The following is a 24,735-nucleotide window of genomic DNA, read 5'->3' on the forward strand; positions in this document are numbered from 1 at the left end:
ATTTTTTTAAGAATGTTTCAAAATATATCTTATTTTATATTATTATCATTTTTAAATACATTAAAATGTGTTTATTTTATTGAATACAGAAAATACATACAAATTGTATTTTTTTACATTTTGTTATTATTTATTAGGGAGGCGTAGAAGTCTTTTTTCTTTTATATGCTTTTTTTTTTGTTTAATGATTAAACAACTTAAATACACATTATATTGTTTATAATTTCATTTTTTTTAGTATGGGATAAAGATTTAAATTTCAAAAAACAAAAATAAAACAAAATTAAATAAATACAAAAGAGTATAAATGACATAACAAGAAGACAAATTTAAAACAAAAATAAGCTAAAAAAAATAATAATATTAAAACTTTAAACTTAATTCAATTTGTATTTTTGTTTGTTTGTTTTGTTTTATAATTAATAATAGTAATTATTATATTATTGATATCACAAAGAATATATTTATATTTTATTTAAACTTTTTTTTTCTTCTAATTTCTTTTGTTGTTGCTTATATCTGTATATTTGTTTCAAAAAATATATAATGTTGTAATGTATTCGGCGAACCAAAAACAGAGGACTTTTAGAGCAGTTTTATTTAGTTGTGTTGTTGTTGTATGTGACAATCTTCAAATTAGGCATCTTATTCCCTCTTTAGTCTGAGAGACTTTGAGGGATAAACGTTTTCCTAATCATGATTTCCAATTAGAGATTCTTGTTGTTCTTCATCGTTTATTCTGAAATAAAATGTTATTTTAAGATGATGTTAAGTGAAAATGGATGATCTTTTTAAAGACTCACCTAACAATACTCGGTTTACGGCAACGACATAATTTTCGATGAATTAATTTAAAGAAACAATAAATTGGATCGGCATCATCGTTTTTAGTTAATAGAGCAACTAGTAGCAAAGCAATGAATATTGGAATTGAACCTATATAAAATGATGATGAGTAGGGTTTCCTTTCGAGGATGAGATCAAAAACAATGGACATTGGAATTTGTAATGTCATTGCAAGTGTTCCAATAAGCGATGATGTTAGAAAACAGCCCCTAAAAATAAACAAAATTATAAAACAACTTATTTCAGGGGGAGAAGGGGGCGTTCGATATTTATAGAAGGAAACAAATATTTACCATAGCCAAAGAGCTTCAGATACTACAGTACCAATAAGACCATTTAGAAATAGCACCGCAAATTGATTTTGATTGGGAAGCTCAAAAGTTTCTAATTGAAGAAAATTTAGAACAAAAAATATAGGCCACATGAGTATTAAATTCCATAGGCCAACGAAACCTGAAATTATAAATCAAAAATTAAACTTTAATTAATTCTGTAAGATTATACAAAAATATCGTTTAAAAATTAGAACATTGTGAAATCTTTTTGAAATGATTTTTCTATAGACGGTTTATTTTTAGCTGCATGAGACTTCTTTTGTTTATAATGTACGCATACTCAAAAGGGTTTTTTAAACCTTAAATATGCCAAAGCCACATTGTGAGCATTAGCATAAAAGGGATGTGTCATAAAACAGTTGATGGTGTACATTGGTTTTGAATTCTTGAACATAGCAATGACATCCAAATATATAGCGTGGTATGGCGTTTCACATTCGTGTAGTTAGGCTAGAGAACGAATATCTGTATTTTACAGTACGGCGGAAATTCGGTTAAACAAATAGGTATTCCCAGAAACGTGACTTTATGATGGTTTAACTATTTAAGGGCAAAAACAAAAATGACGCTAAAAAAGGATAAGTAAGAAACTTTTTGACGTTGTTCGAGTTAAGTACATGCTACCTCTACTTCTACTGTATCAGAGGCTTGACTACATTTGTTAAGCACAAGCACAAAGTTTTAAGTTATTTTCAAGTTTTGGACGTACAGGTGTGTTCATAAAAATAGCAGTGCGGCTCACATTTTATAAGATGGTCAATTATTTAAATAACAGAATTTCTTCAAAAAAAAAAAAAAAAACATTTTATTTGCATCCAACGGTCTTTCATCTTCATATTAGAGACTTTAAGCTTGTAGTTATACACTAATCTTCCGGCGAACATACGTTAGTTCAAACTCTCTGAATATAGAGTGTTCATAAAAATGGCAGTGCCTTTGACTTTATAATTAAAAAGTGTTAAAAATTCAATTTTTTTTATTTTTCGGTAAGTAAATGTTTTGCTATTTAAAGTTTAAGTATTTGTAACATACTACCATAAAAAATATTAATAAATATTAGCTCAAAAATAAACAATGGGACGGTCAAAACACTGCATTGAAAAATTCGAAACCTTATTAGAAAACTGCGTTGGAGGGAAAAACCTACCAAAATATACAAGACATTCTAGGCTGTTCAGCAAAAATGGTCAGTAATGCGTTAAAATGGCAAAATAAACCGGAAACGCGAGATCGAAATAGAATGACTATTAAAAGAACTGACAGAAAAAATGTTCAGTTAAAAAAACAGAACCCTTCCATATGCTCTAGAGAAATAAAAATGTACTTCAACTGTCTGTTAGCGCTGTTACAATACGAAGACGTCTTTTAGAAGGGAAGTTACCTGCCCGAAGTCCACGCAAGGTACCATTCTTAACGAAAAGGCATGTGGCAAGAGTTTGCCAAAGCACATAGAGATTGGGCAAAAGAGAAATGGAAGAATGTTCTGTGGAGCGAAGAAAGTAGAGAATATGTGAGAAGACCCCAAAATGCAGCAAAAGATCCACGGTACACTATAAAACAGTCAAGCATAGTGGAGGAAAAATTATGATATGGCCATGCTTTTCATATTACGGGGTAGGGCTTATTTTTCCCATCAGGGGTATAATGGATGCGATTGAGGATGTGAAAACTCTCGAGGTGGTTATGTTAACCTATGTTAAAGAGAAAATGCCGTTGGTTTGGGTATACCAACAAGACAATGACCTAAACCATACGTCAAAAAAGGGAAAATCATGGTTTGCGCAGAAGTACTTTTCCGTTATGAAGTGGCCCGGTCAATCCCCGACCTTAACCCCATCGACAATTTGTGGGGGATGTTAAGAACGCATATCATAAAGCAACCCAAGAATTCGAAAGAATTGTGCGAAGCAGTGCGTGATTTGTGGAACGCAATACCAGTCGAGATGCCACCTAGATGCGAAGCAGTCATAAAAAAACAAAGTCTATGCAACAAAGTACTAACTGTAAGCTAGCATTATTTCTATACTTTCATATAACTTATTAACTTATAACATACATTTCAGAACAATAGCTTCGACAATTAAGTCCAGTGGAGTTGTGAGTGATGCCGATATTATAGGACTCTCACCACAATACGGTTAAGAAAAAAGATTGGTCTCATAGAATCAAGAACTGGGGGTGCCATGACACTTTCAGGCGAGTTGGAATTTGCGAAGGACTGCTTTGAAACCAACTACGCTTTTTCAATAGAATAGAAGAAAGTAAAGGAGAATCTTTGGCAACAAGCGTATAAACCGAGAAAGAAGACGTGTTCTCTTTTTCGGAATTTTTGGTAATGCAATAATTTGGTACGTAAAATATGAGCCTTGCTGGACTTACTATTTCGGTTTCCCTCAGTTGGATTGGCTTTAAAATACTGGAAGCTCAACTCTGCAGGTTGAATCAAACTGATATTTTCACTAAAACCTACATCACTATCGAGGAAGCGTAGCGACCAGTTAAAGATCCTGACAAAATTATTGAGGATAATGATTCTCTTTGGAGTTCTTTTTTAACTGGGTATGTTTGAAAAGAAAAATTAGCAGATATGACGTTTTAGTCAAATGTGCCTATAGGCGTCAATACATTGATTGCGTATTCATGAGGGTTAGAATCAAGTCAAGAGTATTTCCTTCTAGGACATTAACATCAGATATTCAAGAAGGATCGTTGAAAAGCTGAGAAGGATGGCTAAACTCAGCAATAAGCTCTGCACATATTCCTGGGGTCAGATAGGGAATTAAATTCGGGAGAAGTTAAAACTCTGTACTAGCATCAATAAAGGAAACAAAAGTTATTGATTTGCTTATTTAGGGAAAGTTTAAACCAGATAAAATTGAAAATAGATTTAGAACAATGAAATGTGGTAAAATCTGATATGCAAATTTATTCAGTGCCAAAAACAACTGGCCTTTAAGAAAAGTGTGAACATACACAGCTAGGAAATTCGCTATCAGCCTATATTAAGGCATTCGTTTATAACGAAAAACCAGCATTTCTTGAATCATTGGAAACCAATACTTATGATATCATTACCGTCGTCAAAAATTGTACTAATTTTATGCTCTTGTAGCCACGGCCGATATCCACAAATAATATTTCTTTCCTGATAATATTATTATTTGAAGTTCTTAAGCTCTTAAATAAACACCCAATAATAAAATCTTGAATTACGCAAAATAAAATAACGGTACTTTTGATATAAATTCATTACTTACCAAAGAATAATGGAATGTCTACTTTTTCTTCAGTGTCACTTTTTCTTTTTACAAAGACCAGGTACGCCGCATAAAAGAATGCACTAAATAAAGCTAAAATAACACCACGAGAAAATTTCGAATCTGAGATATCAGATATTGTCACAGTCACCTTAAAAGTTAAAAAAATTAATTAATATGGAGACTCTCTAATTTTTTAGAAACTTACAACACCACTAATGTTCATGGCAACAGCTAAAAACTTAGAGAATGTAAATTTATCACCAGAGGACGAAGGGAAAAATCCAGCTAATACAAGTGTAAAGAAACTAGATGATGAACTAAGAAGGACGACCATTGCACTTTGGCTTTGTTCCAACGACAATTGATACAACCAATTTGCAATGAACCACTAAAAACAAAGAAAAAACGAAAAAGAAGATAATTAATTTCCTTTTTTTTAGGAAATGAAAAAGAAACAAATTAGTAAAAATTCTCACAAGGATACTAAAGAGCAATGCTGTCTTTGCAGTCTTATGGTGTGTCCTTTGCCGGCGTATCCTTAAACTCGCTGCATACGATAGACGTGACATTAGTGCTTCGGTTGCTTCGTGGGCTGACATCTCTCGAACTTCAGCCATTTTATTGAATCGCACGATACGAATTCCAGAATCATCGCTTTCTGTGCCAGAAATTGTTCCAGGTGTACGTATTGGAATGTATGTTGGATCACTCTGATAGGAAGACAAAAGGAATACAAAATTATTTATGAACTTAAAAAGAGTAATTGTTTTTAAGATACTTACAAGTGATCCCTGTGTTGCGTAGTAGTTTTCATCTTCAGTTTGTTGATCAATAGCCTAAAAGAAAATCGATAAAAGTCAGTAGTGGCTTCACGATTAGGAGAATTTTTAGAACGCTTCAATTTAGACTAGATATCGTCTCCTTAGGAGGCTCTTTTATTTAAGATCCTAATTACATGAGCTAAGAATATTTTTGTTTTGGGTGGTTTACTCTTTAGGGTTTACTCTTTAGGGTTTACTCTTTAGGGTTTCTCTTCAGGTTGAATATCCAGTTTTTGCCTATTCCAAGTCTGATCATATACCTAACTTTACCAGTGTCTTTTATGTTAAATTACTAGCATATTTTTATATTGAGTGAGCACTCAAACGGATTTTTAGTACCGTTTTTATGACAAAACAAAGCATGAACATTATGAAAGGAGGTTTTGGTCCGCTTTTGCTTTATGAATATTGCAATGACAGCAAAAGATAAAGAGTGGTTAAACAATCTACATTCGCGTAGTACGGCAAAAGAACGAATGAATGTTGGGCTAGAGGGTGTAATGATGAGCACTTATAGAGGCGTATTATTGTTGAACTGTTTAAGGGCATAATTGCAACTTGTTAGAGCAAAGTTTGTAACGAGGTCGGTCAAGCGATTTAGATGAATGAAAGATGTTTTTGTCACCAATCATTTTAAATGCTTTTTTATTTAAAAAGGTTTACGAGACCTAAGTAAGAAAATCTGAAAAAAGCCCTTTAAAATGAAGCTGACAAATTATAACAAAAAAGGCTTCAAAGACTGCATAACTTTCAGAAAGAAAAACCTAAGAATAAGAACTGGCCTATTTACTACACATTGTAAGCTAACAATATCCGTCCAAAGCTTGAATATAATTCGCATATCTTTGCAGGTGCACCTAAAACAAGTTTAAATCTCTTAGATAAAACACAAAAAAGGGCTTTAAAAATGATAGGAAATAGAACTATAATGGAAACATTTACATCGCTAGAACACCGCCGCAATGGTTCATGCCTTTCGTTGTTTTATCGATATTTTTACAAACAATGTTCTGTCGAATTAGCCAGTTGCATTCCACTCTTTAAACTATTCAGCCGTAATACTCGCACTTCTAGGAATGCTCATCAGTTTACAATTGAGCTCAATTTTGGGCGCAGTCAAGTAAAGACATTCTTTTTTAAATTGCACATCGAGAATGTGGAATGCTTTAGCCAACTATATTTTTCCCTCCCATTTTGATGTTCAGAACTTTAAGACCAATGTGCACCGGTATCTCCTCTTAAATCCTTCTCTATTTTCCTAATGCTCGCACTGTGTTTAAATATAAACATATAAAGGGTACTAATAACCCCTTGAGAGCCTATAAATTATAAAAAAGGCAGTGCCAGTTGCAGGTTTTGAAACAACCATGAGGAACTTTCTGTCCATATATAAGGAAAATGCGGTGCACTAATGAACCCAAGGAGAATAATCTTAAAAATTCTAATTCTTATGATCTTTTATTTACAGGCATGTGCGATACGAATATATTCAGGATCACTGTTGTCTGTACCGAATACCGGCCTAAAAGGAAACATACAGAAAATTGACCATAAATTGTGGGTTCCAAAACTAAAAGAAAACAATGATTTTTTTTTAAATGACCAGCATCTTATGAAAAGGCTTTCGCTGGTGATCACTTTGTTCATAAAGTTTTAAAATTTTAATTCAAAGGGAAAAACACATTCTTGATGTGTGGTTACAAACCAAATCTCTATACTTGCCAGAACAACCAACATTTTAAGTATAACACGATGGACATTTCTGGAAGTGCGAGTATTAATGCTGAAAAGTTTAAGGGGTAGGGGAGGGGGAACTGAAACCGACTAATTGGACATACTGTTGTAAGTAAAAATATTGATAAATAACGTTATAAGGGAGCGTTCATCTCCGAGGCCAGTAAAGTGGTAAAAAGTGCCGAATTCCTGCTTTGAGAAGCAGCCCCCCTTTATTCCATGTTTTACGGTCCGCTGAACAAGCCTATTGATAGAATTTGACTAGGTTAGCGTGAGGACAGAACGTGCCCTTATGGAACATTCATCAGTAAAAATGACAAAATTTGTATCAATATTCTCATGCGCCAAATCGAGTGGCTTAGGTATATGTTTTTCAGTCAACAGAGGTTCTTCATTGTGTTGCGCCATTTCAGAAAAAGGATTCGTATAGTTTTTTAGGATATATCTTAACCTTTTGCGATTAATTTTGCTTGTCCTTGCCGCAGAGTAAAAGAAGGATTCTGCGAAAACAGATTCACTATTCATTTTTCATCTTTTTTGTTCACTTTTCTTATCGAACCTCGTTCTGGTAAATTATGGAAAATTTTAGCCACTTTCTAAAGCCTTCGACTTTCTCATATATTTAGCAGCCGCTGAATGCGACATTTTGGGACCTTTCGGGTGGATGCAAAGGAACACAGCCTCGTAGCGCGACAAGTAATTAGCACTCATGGCGTTTAACGTGATTCTCTTTCAAAAGATCAACGACAACTGAACTTTTGTTGACAATGCATCAAGGACAGAGCTTTCCTCTATCGGCTCGCGAAAGAATTAGAGCGAAATCTTTCATTAACTGTCGGTAAAGTCAACCACGCTCTTACTTGACAGACTGTAAAACAGCTATACCATAAGGGGTATAGAATTTCTTGAAATTCTTATATTATTTGGCAGTATTTTTCGCAATGTCGAATATGTTACCATTGATTTGAAAGATGATTAGTTTCCTTATTGAATTTATGTGTTACGCTTTTACAATAGCTGGAGTTTTAAGCATTAAACTCTACACGTTTAATAGTTCTCAATTGGAAAATGATTTTGAGATCAGAACTGTTATGAAGATCCAGTGAGAATCTATAAACGAATATGGGAAGATTGAGGGTTCTGTAATCAGCGAAAAGGTTTAAGAGATTAGAAGTTACAGATGAAAGATTGTTTATGAATGTAAGGAAGAGAGTCGGCAAAAAAAAACAGCCGTGAGGAACACCATTACTTGTTTTAAGAGTTTCTTGTATTGATCGTTTAGAAATAACGGGTTATCCCTTTACGGTTTTAAAAGTATAAGCCTGGAATTCGACATTGGGCAGGTTCAGGCGACACAAGAAACTTGAAAGTAAGGCAAGGTTTTAGCATCTGATTGGCCAGCTGCCAAAAAATTGCCTCCCAATTAAGGCAACTTTTATTATGTTAAATCTCAGACAGTTAGGGTATCCGGATAGTGATACCTTTTTGTTAGTGTTTTACGTGTAAGATAAGAGCTGATCAAAAGCAGTTTATTAAAAGGAATCCAAAGGTACTCAAGAATTCCTGGGGTATGTAGGTATCTGACAGAACAGCTGATTCAACACATGGTTGAATTTCAAGAAACTTGAAAATTGATATCAGCTTTTTACATTTGTTGGTAAACAAAAAGATACAAAATGTTAGTATTTGAGGATGTTCTCTTCATAATAGACGATAAAGAAGCTATTAGCCTCCGAATTGTAGAATATAATTATGATTTATTTTTTTAAACTTCAAAATTACTGAAATTTGTTTTTGACAGATATCTTAATACAGCTATTCAACTCGTTCAAAAAGGTGTCTATAAATATACCTATCCAAGATACCCTATCCAACACGGAAAGATGACTGGAAAGTAAGTCAAGAAAAATCTCCCGAACTATCAATTCAATTCTACTTCTATCAAAATGACAGTTGATCATGTTTTTTCATTTAACTGAGAGCTGAACTTTATTACTCTATGATTTATTTACATTCTGCCACAGCCAAATATCATGATTTAAGAGCCCTGTGCATCACCGTTTCGCTTGTAACAGTGATAGTTTTGCCAAAGGCCCGAATGTGTCGATTCTCCGTCATTCTCAGGAAATAGGATTGTCTTAAGGCACATTATGGATATTTTACATTTGGATCTACACCTACGTCCATATAAAGTCCAGCTCACACAACAACTGAAGCCAGCTGACCATTTATAACGTCATAGATACGTCGAATGGGTGCTTGAACAACAGACGGTGGGCTTGTAGTACTACGCGGAAGACCGTGTTTATGCACATAAACCTTTAACTCTTGAGTATTTAAAAACCCACAATCGTCAAGTTATGTGTCAAAAAGTGGTCGAAAATTACCTCAAAAGAATCGATCCTTGCAACAATTCGGGTGGTGGTCATTAAAATGATGTAGTGAATTGAAATATCGAGTTCAATAATTTTACTTTCTCCAAAACGCTGTAAAGATTAAATTTATTGTTTGGCTAGATAAACAATCAAGCCACTACTTGATCTATTGCTACGAAAGTCATACTGACAGTCATTAAGTAGCTTTAGTTTTTCAAGATATTTCTTAAGCTGAGAATTGATCAATGTTTTCCTAATTTTGGCAGAAAAGAAGTGTGTTCGTTTTGACGATATTTAGCGGAGAAGGATTCGCCTTTTTAGGAACATGGTTTTCCATCCATTCGGAAAGGGACTTGTAGAAGAGGACAGTTGAAATAGCTTACTAAGTAGTTAGAAGGGATACTCTTGCAACTGCATTGATGCGAAAGTATATTTGTCCCATAAATTCGTTTACGCTCTCAAGTCCTGAGGAATCATGGTACTGGCAGCGTTAAATTAACACCAATTAGCTTTATCTATCGACCCTACAAATGGAGTGTTATGCAAAAATTTGGTTCGTTGAATAAGACACGAGTCTTAATAAAGTGTGTTATGTTTTTCTTTGTTTCATTAGCTTATTTTATTTCGAAAAAGAATCCTCTCCAAAAAACCCAGACTTATTATTCGAATTTTAATTAAATTCTGTAAGTTAAACAGAATAATATTTATTAAAAGCCTACATTCTGATAAGAGAAACAATCATTTCTCTGAAAGCAATAATAAATTTTGTGTGATAAGTAAATCAAACACAACATATGCTAGATTCCCTTTGGAGCCTCACAAAAGCAACTTAAGTAACCAACAATTCTCTATGTATACTGATAACCAACATATGTAGACACATAATGTAAAAAGTAATCTTACCGAATAATTTCCCGGTTGTTCGCATGCCTCTTTCCATGGTGTTATTAAACCAATAACAATTAGGTAAATTGTAAACATAGATGTCTTAAAATAGGTACAAAAGAATGGTTTGTCATATTTTTCATCTTCATATAGAAACTGTAATAAAATAAAATAAATAAACTATTATTAAAAATTTATTATATTGAATTTAATTTACTTAGGATTTACCTTTGTAATCTCATTAGACGTTACCCATATAATGTCAACGAGTATTAAAACAATTATACCTAAAATAAGTTTTTGAGTCTTGCTTAGCATATTGTGCGAATTGACGAGCTTGCTGATGTGTTAAATGATCTTTATCCAGATTCTCATTTCGAGTTTCGTTCGAAGGATGCGCGGATGCATTGATGCAGGGAATAATAATTATTATAGCAAAAAGATGTTTGATGATGATTTTGAATTTGAATCGTTTTGTTTTCCAGCTTCTGTTGTTTTACACCGTCAATTCATGGATGAAGAGCTCTTAAAAGTTCATGTTTTATTAAACTTTTACAACTTCTGCAAGAAAATAAAAAAGAAAAGGTTTATTAATTGCTAGAAATTACATAAAACAATGATTATAAACTACGTTTTAACTTTTTCACAATGTGAAATGCAAAAAGTAATTATAATTCCTTCACTAATTATTTATGGGCACTTAAGGAAATCAATATTAATTTTATTTTTATATTTTTTTATTATTTGCAGGGAAGACGACAACGCTGATAAATTGCATATATATGCATATAAATATTTTATATGAGATTCTATTATCTTGTATAGACATATAGGAAGCAATATTTCCATCAAAAGTTTGATGTCAGAGGTTTGAATACCTCTCTGTTCGTCGCCGTAGTTAATGTTAATTGTAATAGCGAAGCGATTAAAAACTGATCAAAACGATGATAAGCTTCTGTTCAGAAGCACTTTGACCAATTTATGATATGGGCTCCTCCAATACCATAACTATGACTATGTAGGTACACTTGTGTTTATCAGTGGGAAAAAGTGCAACAAACCATTGCATATAAATTGATGTAGTTTTTTTTTGTTTAGCTTTTCTATTTAGATACAGATTACAAGCATTTAGTCAACGGTGACGTTATGGTTGGATTATTTTTAAGTTTTTGTTTTTTTATTTTTTAGATTGAAGGTAGAAATAATATGAAATTATAATTTAGAAAATGGATACCAAGGTATGTAGGAACTGTGGAAAAAAAATGATGTCAATACAAATTATTGTTAGGCAGACTCATATTTAGTATACATAGCAACATAAAAATATACTTAATTTTATAAACAAAAGAAAAAAGTACGAGTTAGAGCTAAATTATGGGTTTCTATACATTCCAGTTTTGATCTTACGATAGATAAGAGCCTTTTTATGCTTCCAATTTTTATTAAGAGATGCTTATTTTGTTTTTTGAATGTTCTCCATGTTTTTAAAGATTTTTGTTTTCACTTCGAGTAAAGGTATCTCCAAAATCACTTATCTTTAGTAAAGCAATCGATTTTTCAGACGTAGAAAAACGTTGACACAATTATCAAACCTGAAGTACTGCTGGACAAATTTGGCACAAGTTTATATGAAGAATCGAAACGATGTGAGTTCTTTAAACAACTGAGAATCTTTTTTTTCTATATCCCTGGATTTGAAATGAAGTATTTTAAATAAATTTTTAAAGTTCAGTTAAAATAAAAAAATCAAGCCAGCTATCACCATCAATGTAGAATCTTCGTTGATTGGCTCTTTGAAATTTATCAAAATGGTTCGAATTCTCATCTAAAAATCATCTCCAGTAATGATGCGAACATCTGGCTATCGAGATCTTCTGGTTTATCACTTTAAGACTTTTTACATGCGACACATAGGAAATGTGCAACAAATTTCAAACTCGAACTTTTAAAACATAACAATACGATGGCAGAGGAGTCGAAAAAAGGTTGCATAACTATTCGGTCCATACAGCCTTAGCTATTGGGTTAATTGAGTTCAAATTTGAAAACTAAGCTTTAAGAAGTTTTGTGTTAGGTTTTTCTTTAAATTCCTTAAAGACCTAAAGTAACTTTAGTCCCCATACGAATTTTTGTCGTGAAAAATCGTAAAATTGGAATTTTATCAAAAACTACCTGATTTCTGTGAAATTTTCTCATCTTTTTTTAATACAAAAAACATATTTTTGTAGTGCTACATAAAGCCGTTATTTTTTTTTATTTTTCCCGCAATTAATAAACTGATAGATTAATTTGTTTTCTGAAGAAGCTCTAATATTGTTTTTAAAGTATTTGATGTTTTTTGGGATTTTTAAAAAGTACATACAGATATGGGCATTAAAATAGACACAGAGACCGTTGCTAGGAGTAAACCCAAATTAAAACAACAACATAAATTAGAAGTAGTTTTAACCGTTATCAAAAAGAAAAGTTAGACTCATTTGGTTTTATTTTTTTGCTGGTTGATTGTTGGAGATGAACCGTGCTTTATGTAAGACTTTTGGTGGACATTAAAATAGAAACACATTGGAACACCTTAATATTTAATTAGGTCAAAAATATTAGTTTTTAATATTTTTTTTTACTTTCATAAGACAATAAGTTCACTTTAGGAAGTAAATTTAAATTATTTTAATAATATTACAATTAATTCTAAGGAAAACATGGGTCGAGGTAAACATTTTTCCCTAGAAGAGAAAGCTGTCATTTTAGTTCTACGAAGTAAGGGAAAATCTTTGATTGCAAAAGCAATTTGATCAATTGAGCCAAAAAACAACTGGAATAACCAAGCAAAATAGCCCTAAGAGAAGACTGAAAGATCATTTGAGCCTGAAAAAAAATCTTGAAGGGAAATAAAGAACAAACTACAGCTTCCAATAACTTCCAGAACTATTCGTAGAAGACTTGTTGAGGCAAACTTGTTCAGAAGGATCGCAAGAATGGTGCCCTTTCTAAGGAAAAAAATATAAAAACGCGGTTTAAAATCACCCACAATCATTTTGATTGGAGAGAGCCAAAAGGAGGCAACAATTGGAGGAATGTTTTGTGGATGGATGAAATAAAAATAAATTTGTTCGGAAGTGATGGTAGACAATCTTTAGCAATCTTTAGAAGGCTTTCTTTGAAAGAACTGAATCCTATATACATCTAGAAAACGGTCAAGAATGGTGGCGTCAGTATCATACTTTGGGGTTAATTTTCTTGATATGACGTTGGTCCAATACATTTGATTGAGGGTCAAATGGGTGAAAATATGCATGAAGGCTCCTTATGCGGACGAGAACATGACTGTCAAATGTGTTTTAGAGCAGGACAACGACCCTAAGCACACATTTAAATCTACTCAAAAGTATTTTAAAGACCAAAAAATCAGCGTATTGCAGTGGCCAACCCAATCGCCTGACTTATATCCTAAGGAACATTTTGGGGGACATTTAAAATGCACTGGGAAACATTTAACAAAAAAAAAGCCGAACTGTGGAGGATGGTTCAACAGGAAAGGTACAATATTTCAATTAACAGATCCCGCCGATTATTTGACTCATTATCCAAGAGATTTTACACTGTAATTAAAGCTAAGGGCAAAGCTTTCAGATATTAAAATAATTTTAAAATCCAGAATTGCTTTGTATTTAAATTCATTTTTTTTTAAATCTGTGTATATATTTTAATGTCCACGAAATTTGTTCTTTTTAGCGTAGTTCGTAGTGCACTAGCTCCTCACACGCTAGATCGCTTGTTCAAGCCCAGCTCGGGCAAAAATTCTTCAAAACTTAAATTGAACATAAAAAGCGATTAAGCACCACTAAAGGAGTCTGATGATCGGGTTGGTCCCTGTGAAATAGCTATAACTCCAGCCTATGAACTTGGTGGTAGCACACACAAGTTGTTGTTGTTTTCATTCTAAATTTTCCTTTTTTCACATTTAAGAATTTTAAATAATTAAAGTTATAATTTTACTATAAATAATGGATAATTTTAGTTTGAAAGAAAGAAAATGAAAATATAATCTAAAAATAAGTTATAATATTAAAAATTAAAATAACTTGTATTTATTTATCTATTTTTCATAAACACTAAACTAAAACTTGGAGACAAGTAAAACCACATCATGTATCAAATAGCTTGTGGTTTTTAAAGTGTTTATTTTAATCTCCCATTTAAAAAAGTATTTTCCTATTCAAGAGGACTCATTTGCAATGTATGATAATATGATAGACGTCCAGAAAATAAGTGCCGGATGTAAAAATAGCATTGTCATAACCAAGCATTGCTTCCTAATCAGAGACAAAAATATTAAAGATGGTGGGACCAAGTACTTTACCTTGAGGAATTTCATATCGAATATTATGGACCGTAAACATATCGCTTTGGACTTTAACTAAAAATTGTCTCCCACTTTAAATGTTTTGAATAATTTTTACTGTCGCTATAGGAAAGTTAAATTGAAGAAGCTTGTTTCTTTATGCGTCGTGCCAGACCGTGCCGAAAGCCTTTTCAATATCCAAAAGTACTAGGGCAGTCGACTCTTTGGAATTAAATTATGCATGCTCCAAAGATAAAAGATATTAAGATCATTTTGTAAAAGTAAGGAATCAGATGGAGTAGAGATAATCTTAAACATTTTCTTATCATCCGCAAACATTAGGATGTCTGAGTTTTTTTTAAATTTAAAATAGAAATCATTAACAGATAAGACGAAGAGAAGGGAGCCAAGGTGACTACCTTGTGGGACTCCAGAAGTTGCATGTATAGGACTGGAGACTTATTACGGAAAAGGACACTATAAGTTCTATTCGCAAGATAGGAGCTTATCCAGTTTATAAATATAGATGGAAAGCTAGGGCTCTTAGTTTGAGATAAATTATCTTATGGGATATTTTATCAAAGGCTTTGCTGTAATCAGTGAATACAACATCAACTTCATTGCCATTCTCGAGGGCTGACAAATCTTTGGGCTTAGCCATAAATTCAATTAAGTTAGTCGTAGTGGGTCTACCTTTAAGAAAACCATGTTGAGTGGGGGAGAATAAAAGCTTGCAATGGAAATAAACAGAATTATAAACAAAGCTTTGAAGTTTTATTTATTGCCTTGTATAGAATGGTAAATATAAATGAATCTTTCCATACATGAGGAAACACACCTTGGGAAAGAGAGAGTTCAAAGAGTGCAGTTAGAGGCTTTGACAGAGAATGCATACATTTTTTTAGAAAAACTGATGGGACCCCATCAGGACCAGGGCTAAAGTTTTCTTTGAGGCTTACGATTTTGGCAAGTACCATTTCTTCAGTTATTGTAAACGATGACAGAGAGGTTTGAGTGCAACCATCTACATATCTAAAGTAGTGTGGATCAGGATTATGCAGATGTTCAGTATACGATTTGCTAAAGTAATTAACAAATAGATTTGATATGGCTGTTGGATCAAAGGAGATTATGTTGGAGAAACTCATTGAAGGTGGAAACCCATCAGATTTTCGTTTGAAATTTATAAACTTGAAAAATGTCCTTGCATCAGAAAGAAGGTTATTTTCCATTTGGTTAAGGTATTGGTTATAAAGGGATTCTCTTAATTCAGGGAAAGAATTATAGGCGAGAAGATAGTTGTTGTGATCGATATCAGATTTGGACCGTAAAAAGATCTTCCAAAGCTTGTTACGGGTATTTCTTAGGCTACGGATCTCTCTGTTGTACCAAGGGGAGCAGAGGTGAAATCTTTTTACGACAGAATGGGACTGATTCTTCCATACAATATGAGAGAATCAAATAAAACAAATTTGCAACGGACTATACTGTTGAGTGGAGGGAACTTAATTCAAAGTCGGCTGAGCTTAGAAGATTGTTGAGTTTGGAGAAATCAGCCCTACGAAAATTATAACAGTAATTCAATGGGGAAGGAGAGATTAACGGGAGGATGATAGCGATCCAAGGTTGAGAGAAGCTGAGGTCTCGCGGAGACAATGCAGTTATCGCAATCAGATGAGAATACGAGATCGAGGTGTCCCCCCATAAAGTTTGCTACTCTATTTATTTGAAAAAGACCACAATCAGACAGACGATCAACGAACAGCGATTCAGATTCAGAGGAGATGTTAGTTGGAAAGAAAGATGTCTGATTATCTGAGGTAGACCAATTGAGATGGGGAAGATTAAAGTCGCCAAGAACGATAAACAAATCATTAGGGAGTGTAACCTTAGCTGACACCTTTAAATTCGATTGAAGTGGGAATACGTAGTAATGAAATTTCAAAATTACTAGTTATAGCTAAAAGCACACCACGACCATGTGTATTACTCGCACATTCCACGACATCCATTCGATAGATGGAATAGGAGTTAGTGAAGAGATCAGTACTAAGGATATCAAGTGTGAGGTTGGTTTCGGTAAGGGCAAAGATGTCATTAGGAAGGTTTTGGGAGTTATGAAAGACTCATTTAGTCGAGGATTTAAAAATTAATGATTTCCTGCCTGTCATAATTTTTTAAATATGTGTTAAATTATCAATAGAAATTATAGCTTTTTTAACGATTATAAAATCATGAGATATTCAACTTGAACAAAATTGGCTCAATTTTAAGGTATCACGTCATGCTCTTTCAGGTGCATGGAGTTTGCAGGTCTTTTGTATACCAATTATGACAATTGATCTCGGAATAGGACTACATTACCAAAAGTCATAGCAGGTTTAGGTTTAGGATTCACATTTGATCAACGCATATTTTTGACATATCTGAGAATTTTATCGGCGGCTTAGTTGAGCAGGAGAATAAGCAGAACTTTAAACCAAGAAGGTAAATACTTTTTTTTCGGGCTTGTCATGCAAATTTAATGAGAGAGCGACCTATTTCCTTCCTTAACATCCCTTTAACTTCCACCTCATCTTTATATCAATAATTGATTAAATTATAGAGACAACAAAGTACTTACCTTTTTAATTATTTTATTGTGGTAAACACTAAAAAAAAGTTTATAACAATTTGTAATAAACTGCTACTTAATCAACTTAAGAATACAAACTTATTCCGACAGAGAACAGATAAACAACAAAAATATGTATCCAAAGTAAGTCTAATTAAAGTTTAAATTACTTGCTCTGGCAATTTGTTTATCTCTTAAAGAAGCCCGCAATAATTTTTCTTCGCAAATAAAGTATACTTAATATAATGTGCGGGAAAATATAGAACAACAAAGTTTCCGAACAACAAATAGAAGAATAAGAACACCGAGACTGAGATGTCTGTGTTCTGTGATGAGATAAAATATAAGAAAAATAAAGATAAATAATAATAAACAAAGTCGTGGCATAGGCAACAAACTGCTCCGTTTTATCAATTGAACCAACGAACGAAGAGCATCAGCCGCAGTAGCAGCAGCTGTTGTCTTGCTTGTTGTTGGTATCGTATTGAAATTAGCTGCTGATTGAGCCTGAGCACACATGAAAACAGGAAGAGAATAGAATAGTTTTCTCGACTTGGGTAAAATCAATAAACACATTGCAACCTTCCATATCCTACCATATCATGGAATGAATTCCTGCAGAAGAAGATTTATGACGAGGAACTCAAGACACCTGTCCGGAGAAACAAATCACGAATCCCCAAAGAAACAGTTCATTCAAAACAAGACCCCAAAAACAATTGGAATCATCTCTGCAGAGTTTCATAAGATATTTCCATGCATTTTGGTTGAGCACGGTTTCTTTTTATTTGGCACCAAATAACAGTACTTATTTAGGTCATTTGAATAATTTATTTATATTTTTGTTGTTTGTTCGCTGTGAGAATGACCAATTTCGAAATAGTGTACCTTTGTTTTGATTTCAAAAGCATGAAGAAAACATACAAAAAAAGAAAAGACAAATGAGTCGTCACTTGGTCGGTTTTTGGTGAGAACACTCTCAAGGCGTCTCTTTGGGGGATTCAATTCATGTTTTTCTTCTTTCTTACATCGTACTTTTTAAGAAAAAAGATTATTTTATCGCATTGTATTTTATTTTTAGGACAAGCGAGGAACAGATCAATTGCAATCACAGTTCATTTTTGAGATAATAAATCAAAGGACATTTACCTTTAAATCTATTTTGTTGTTTTATTTTATTACTTTTCTTTCAATTCTTTTCGACATATTTCATTTTCACATGAGATACACTAGGAAGATAGGTAGGTACATAGGTACATTATGGTAGGACGTCTTTTTCTTTTTCAACACAGAATATGGTTATCAACTTTGACTTTGGTGGGTGTTCCTAAAGTTTCTCACTGACACTTGTATAGTTTTTGATTTGATGAGAATTTACATTAATATTTAATAAAATAGATAAAATATACATACTCCACACCCAAAAGACGGAAAAAAGAAATAAAACAACGGATGACGAATTATTATTGACCATAAACGACTACGACGGACTTGCGGTTCGGTTCGGTTGTTTCTCGGTTCCTCGCTAGCAGCAGAGAAAAACTCTTCTTATTTTATTTTTTGATACAAAACGTCAACAACTTTGACGTTTGAAAATAAGGGGGTATTTTTTTTCGATACAGAGGGATATTTTATTTTAAATGGGAATATTTTTGTACAGCGGTTGTGAAAAATGATACCAAAATACTCATTTTTTAAATTTTGAATATTTGATAATTTAATTTTTTAAATTTTGAATATTTGATAATTTGTTTTTAAAGGGCCCTACATAAAACCAATTTTAGAGTGAACTTTAAAATTTTGGAAAAATTACCATACAATGACTATTAAGTCCATTTGTTTGTTTTTCTAATTATAAATAGTTTATTGCTAAAAGTTGACTTTAATATAAAGGTCAAAACAATGTATTGTTTAATAATAAGAGTTCATAACATATAGGTCTATTCCACACAAATTTTAAACTCAAAATCAAATTTGATTATTAGTGAGGCCCAAGCCATTCACATATTTCAAGTTTTTTTTTCAATTGACAATTAAACAACAAAAACGGGTGTATTCTACATTTTCTGACTTATTTATTTTATTTAATGTTGTTTTTTTAGAGTAGAGGTTTTAATTACGAAATAAAACGCATATTACTCAATTTTAGAACGAATTAATTTCATCCGATCTATTTTCGTCCACTTTTTGCAGTATGGGGACACTTTGGGACCGTATGTCAAAAATAACGCGCCCAATAATGCCTAAAAGGCATCAATAGTCGCTGGTTTATCTCCGCAAACAAACAACTTCACATAACCACACAGACAAAAAAATAACAGGGTTAAATCACACGATCTTCGAGGCCAGCCACAGGCCTACGACGAACTCAAAATAATCTTGATAAATTAACTCTTGCAAACGTTTTTAATAGTAAGTCTATTTATAACTAAACAAAATAACTGTGACATTGACAGCTGTCAAAATGACTAACTTCGAAAATAGTTGATATGTTGAAGGTCCTATTTGTATCCCGAAAATAATTGGATTCATTTAAGTCGTAATTAAGGGTGCAGTAATATCGTCTAGAGATGACAGCGCTTGCTCTTTAAATTCCTCTCTCAGTTTCTCATCCAGTCTCCTTATGAAAACATACAAATTCTCTCTCCAAGCATCCATATTAGCAAACGTAACATTTAGATCCAGGTTGTATCTTCTTGCCAAAAGTTGACACTTTTTGAAAACAAAGAGTCAGACGGTTAGATGGCTGCGACATTGCTTTCATTACATAATCAAAGTGAAGCTTCAAGGTTGCAGTAAATAATGGCGACAATCCCGTTTGTAATAAAATGATTTAGTTTGAACAGTTCGAAGAGAGTTTGCACAATCTCTTGAGAAAAAGTCTAATTAATTTTTTAACTTCTTCACTTTGTTCATAACCCCAAACCTGAGCATGACTGATTTAGAAGTCGCATCAAAAAGTTTATGATTTGCACTTAAACTTAGTGTACTCGAATTAATGCAGGATTTCCATGTAGAGTTCAGTGCTGCCTTAGCTAGTTGAAGGTTGATGGAAAGATGACTTTTCAGAGATATATTTGATGATATTTTCATGCCAAGATATTCGTACTCCTTCCGGTTTCAATATCTTCACCAGCAAATTTCCACTTTTCATTTTAGGCATACCGTCCACTGGCCTTTGGAAATATCATTATTTTGGACTTACTCAAATTCACCTTGAGATTCCATTTTGCGCAGTATTCTTCAAGGTCCAAAATCATGTGACTTAGTCCTTGAGTGGTGTCTGATAAGAGAACAATATCATCAGCATACATAAGCACTTTAATTCTCCTTCCAGCCCACAAAATTCCACCGCAAAGCACATCATGCAGGTCGTCAAGAAATAGAATGAACAAAAGAGTACTTAGAACACACCCCTGTCTGACTCCCATGTTTTTTGGAAACCATTCCGAAAGTATCTTTCAATTCCAAATTGCTAATTGTGTATCCGCGTACAAGAGTTTTAGAATATTTAGCATCTTTGTGGGATGTTCAAATGGTAGACATGTGCATTCAAGAGGACACAAGCGTCCACAGGTTTTTCTCAAAACCCACCTCTGTCTATCAACTCCTACTCTCACCTCCCCGCGGTGAACATCGGGTGCCTAGTACCTCAACTGGAGATTGGGTTCCAACCCCAGTGGAAAGTTGTTGGGGGCAGCAAACGAGAGAGGGGGGGAGAGGTGTTTCCACTAAGGCACCTCTCCTTATCCAGGCGGCAGCGGACGAATTCTCGAGATAGAATCAACGGTGGCGTCTACAGTTCCAGTAAGGTCGAACTACTTAGTGAACACCTTATAGGGCTTCTTCGACATATTCGGAGCCCAGGCCTATAAGGAGCGGTTCATCCGGCTCCCCTTCCTTGGAGTTATACTAAGGATCTGGCCCTCCAGGTTGGGGGTTGTGCCGTCGGGGTGACTTCCTGGCCACGTAAAAACATCATAGTCTCGAAGCAACAACAAGCCTCGGATACGGACGGATTCACTGTTGACAACCCACGCAAACGAAATAAGGACAACGATCTTCGGATATGTACGTGGAATGTTAGGTCCCTTAACAGACCACGTGCAGCCGAACAATTAGCGGAAGCCCTAAACTGCTGCAAGGCAGATATTACAGCCATCCAAGAAGTGCGATGGGATGGACCGGGTAAACGCAAACTAAAAGACTGCGATATCTACTACGGCGACTGCTACCGAGAACAAAGACAGCGTCTATTTGGGTGTGGATTTGTTGTTGGAACTAGGCTCAGGCAAAAAGTCTTGAGTTTCAACAGTGTGAGCGAGCGCATCACGACAATCCGCATCAAGGCTAAATTCGCCAACATAAGCCTAATATGCGCGCATGCCCCAACAGAGGAGAAAGATGAAGACACCAAAGATATGTTCTTCGAGCTCTTGGACAAGACATATGAGCAGTGCCCTGGCTATGACATTAAAATTGTCTTAGGAGATTTTAATGCCAAGCTAGGAAGAGAAGACATCTTTGGTGGCATAATCGGGAGATACAGCCTGCACGACACTACCTCCGACAACGGATTCAGGCTGGTCGATTTCGCTGCGGGGCGAGACGTTCTGGTAGCTAGTACGCAGTTCACGCATCTTAATATCCACAAGGGGACATGGAAATCTCCTGATCAATCAACCGTCAACCAGATTGACCACATTGCGATCGACGCACGACACTTCTCCAGTATCCAGGATATACGAACATTCCGAGAGGCCAACATTGACTCGGACCACTACCTCGTTGTAGCCAAGGTACGGCTACGGATATCACGATCCAAGCCAAAACAAGGAAGTACTGTGAGAAGATTCGACGTTAGACGGCTACAATCGCAAGAGACTGCCATGTCCTTTTCCGATCGAGTCTCTAATAACCTCCTAAGGAGTCCTATGCTTCCTGCATTAAGCATTGAAAACCAGTGGCAACATTGCCTTGCAGCCATCAGAGATGCCGCCTCTGAAGTGCTAGGTTTCACACGGCCACCACAGCGAAACCCCTGGTTTGACGACGAATGCCAGCAAGCTCACGCAGCGAAACAAGAGGCATACAAAACGGCGCTGCACAAAAGGACGAGAGCTGCTCGCGAGCTCTACGAGCAGAAGAGGAGAGAGGAACACCGGCTTCTTAGACGGAAAAAAAGAGAGCATGAGAAGCGCGCGATCGAGGAGATAGAGGGATGTCACAACAGGAATGAGGTTCGTAAATTTTACCAAAAGGTAAAAAAAACCTCCCAAGGGTACCAGCCACGAACCGAAGCCTGTAAAGACGATCAAGGGAACATCGTAGTAGAACCACAGTCGATGCTGAGAATATGGAAAGATCACTTCTCCAAATTATATAACGGCGATGACGAACCGAATTCCGCTGTAAGGGAGATAGAACCACTCAACCTCGGCGACGCAGATCAACAATTCCGCCTACCCGACCTTGACGAAGTGAAGATAGCTATATCTAAACTTAAGTCAAACAAAGCTGCTGGAGCTGACGGCATCGCTGCCGAACTATTCAAAGCAGCAGGCGATGACTTGGTAGGGAGCATGCACCAACTCATCTGCAAAATTTGGTCGGAAGAAAGCATGCCCGATGAGTGGAATCTCAGCATAGTGTGCCCGATACATAAGAAAGGAGACCCTCTAAACTGCGCCAACTACAGAGGCATCAGTCTTCTTAACATTGCGTATAAGATCCTCTCTGCCGTATTATGTGAACGTCTGAAGCCATTCGTCAACAACCTGATTGGTCCTTATCAGTGTGGCTTCAGACCAGGAAAGTCCACTATCGACCAAATATTCACACTACGGCAGATCTTGGAAAAAACCCAGGAGCTTCAAATCGATACCCACCATCTCTTTATCGATTTTAAAGCCGCGTATGACAGCATCTATAGGGAAGAGCTCTACCGAGCAATGTCTAGTTTTGGCATCCCTGTCAAACTTATCCGTTTGTGCAGAATGACGATGGAGAATGCACGCTGCTCTATCAAGGTCGGAAAAGATCTTACCGATGCATTTGATGTCAAAAAAGGTTTTAGACAAGGCGATGCACTGTCATGCGACTTCTTCAACATCGTTCTGGAAAGAATTGTGCAAAACTCAACCGTCAACACTAGAGGCACAATCTTCCAAAGATCCATCCAATTACTCGGATACGCAGATGATATTGACATAATTGGAAGATCAAAGCGTGATGTCAGTGGAGCGTTTTTGAGCATTGCGACGGAAGCGAAGAAGATGGGTTTAGTGGTCAATGAGGGCAAGACCAAGTATATGCTGTCATCAAAAAAGGACACTGAACGACGACGTCTTGGACAAAACGTCACCATGGACAGCTATAACTTTGAGGTAGTTAAGGACTTTGTCTACCTAGGCACCGCTATTAATGCAGACAACGACACCAGCGCTGAAATCAAACGAAGAATAACTCTTGCAAATCGCTGCTTCTTTGGACTTAGAAGGCAATTGAGAAGTAAAGTCCTCTCTCGAGCATGTAAAATCACCATCTATAAGACACTCATCATCCCGGTTCTCATTTATGGCGCTGAGGCCTGGACCCTGTCAAAGAAAGATGAGAGCGTCTTAGGATGCTTCGAGAGAAAAATTCTTCGGGCGATTTTTGGTCCCGTACGCATAGATGGAGAATGGAGGAGAAGATATAACGACGAGCTGTACGGGCTGTACAGCGACACTGACCTAGTTAGCAGAATCAAAGTCCAACGGCTTAGATGGCTAGGTCATGTAGAGCGGATGGACATCAACGCTCCAGCCCGGAAGGTCTTCGAATCCAATCCCGAGGGACGGCGCAGTAGAGGAAGACCGCGACTCAGGTGGCGCACCCAGGTGGGAGAGGACCTCAACCAACTTGGCGTGCGAAACTGGAGACAGCTAGCTAGGGACCGAGCTGGCTGGAGACGCTTGTTGGTTGAGGCCCAGGTCCGCCCCGGACTGTAGCGCCACCTTAAGTAAGTAAGTAAGCATCTTTGTGGATATTCCCATCAATGCAATTTGTAAAAAGCATACAGTTTCTTATGTTGGCACTGAAACGATTGCGCAATATTCATTAGATTCGTTGAATGATTTTGCCTAAATCCAGCCTGAAAATCACTAAGCAGGTTCTCCTTTTTAGCCCATGTTGTAAGTCTTGTGAAAAGAACAGATGAAAAAATCTTTCAGGAAGGAAATTCCTCTATAATTCTCGGCTAAATTTATGTCACCTTTTGTATGTAATGGAAACAAAATCGCCTTTCGGAAGCATTGTGTTAAATTATTATTGAAGTTAAACATGTGATTAAAAGAGTAAATCAGCATAATTAAAGCCTCTTCTGTAAGACTCTTGTAGCACTCAAAAGGTATTCTATTTTTACCTGGGCTTTGTTCAACTTTGTTTTTGCGATGGCCTCTTTGATTTCCTTTAGCTAGATGTCTCAAGTTTCGAGCTCCAAGTTGGGTGAGGTCACTTTCCACTTGTGCGCGCCACCTGAT

At 35.3% G+C, this 24,735-nt stretch overlaps 1 protein-coding gene across 4 annotated transcripts; it reads right to left on the minus strand.

Moving 5' to 3' along the window:
• Positions 1–18,759, minus strand: LOC129951495 (solute carrier family 35 member F5). 4 transcript variants are annotated; one of them, XM_056063681.1, is made up of 11 exons: positions 18,626–18,759; positions 18,362–18,558; positions 10,485–10,817; positions 10,275–10,412; positions 5,224–5,277; positions 4,918–5,151; positions 4,647–4,829; positions 4,439–4,589; positions 1,140–1,299; positions 804–1,055; positions 1–739 (listed from the first exon to the last, which is right to left on the minus strand). In XM_056063681.1, the coding sequence occupies exons 3-11, from the start codon at positions 10,572–10,574 to the stop codon at positions 691–693; spliced, it is 1,311 nt and encodes a 436-aa protein (XP_055919656.1). In that variant the 5' UTR covers positions 10,575–10,817; positions 18,362–18,558; positions 18,626–18,759; the 3' UTR covers positions 1–690. The 4 variants fall into 4 exon arrangements, with proteins under 4 accessions (XP_055919656.1, XP_055919655.1, XP_055919654.1 ...); XM_056063680.1 differs by lacking the exon at positions 18,362–18,558; XM_056063679.1 differs by having other exon boundaries at positions 18,362–18,740.
• Positions 18,760–24,735: the final 5,976 nt, after the last annotated feature.

Source organism: Eupeodes corollae, chromosome 3 (genome assembly GCF_945859685.1).
Source record: "Eupeodes corollae chromosome 3, idEupCoro1.1, whole genome shotgun sequence".
NCBI classification, from domain to species: Eukaryota; Metazoa; Arthropoda; class Insecta; order Diptera; family Syrphidae; genus Eupeodes; species Eupeodes corollae.

What these genes read in the sequence shown, in the direction of transcription:
- LOC129951495 (XM_056063680.1), bottom strand. Translation starts at nt 10,574, where the DNA reads ATGCTAAGCAAGACTCAAAAACTTATTTTAGGTATAATTGTTTTAATA. An exon ending in ACGCAACACAGGGATCACTT is followed by an intron (nt 5,152 to 5,223) that starts GTAAGTATCTTA and finishes TCTTCCTATCAG; the next exon opens with AGTGATCCAACATACATTCC. An exon ending in CGTAAACCGAGTATTGTTAG is followed by an intron (nt 740 to 803) that starts GTGAGTCTTTAA and finishes ATTTTATTTCAG; the next exon opens with AATAAACGATGAAGAACAAC.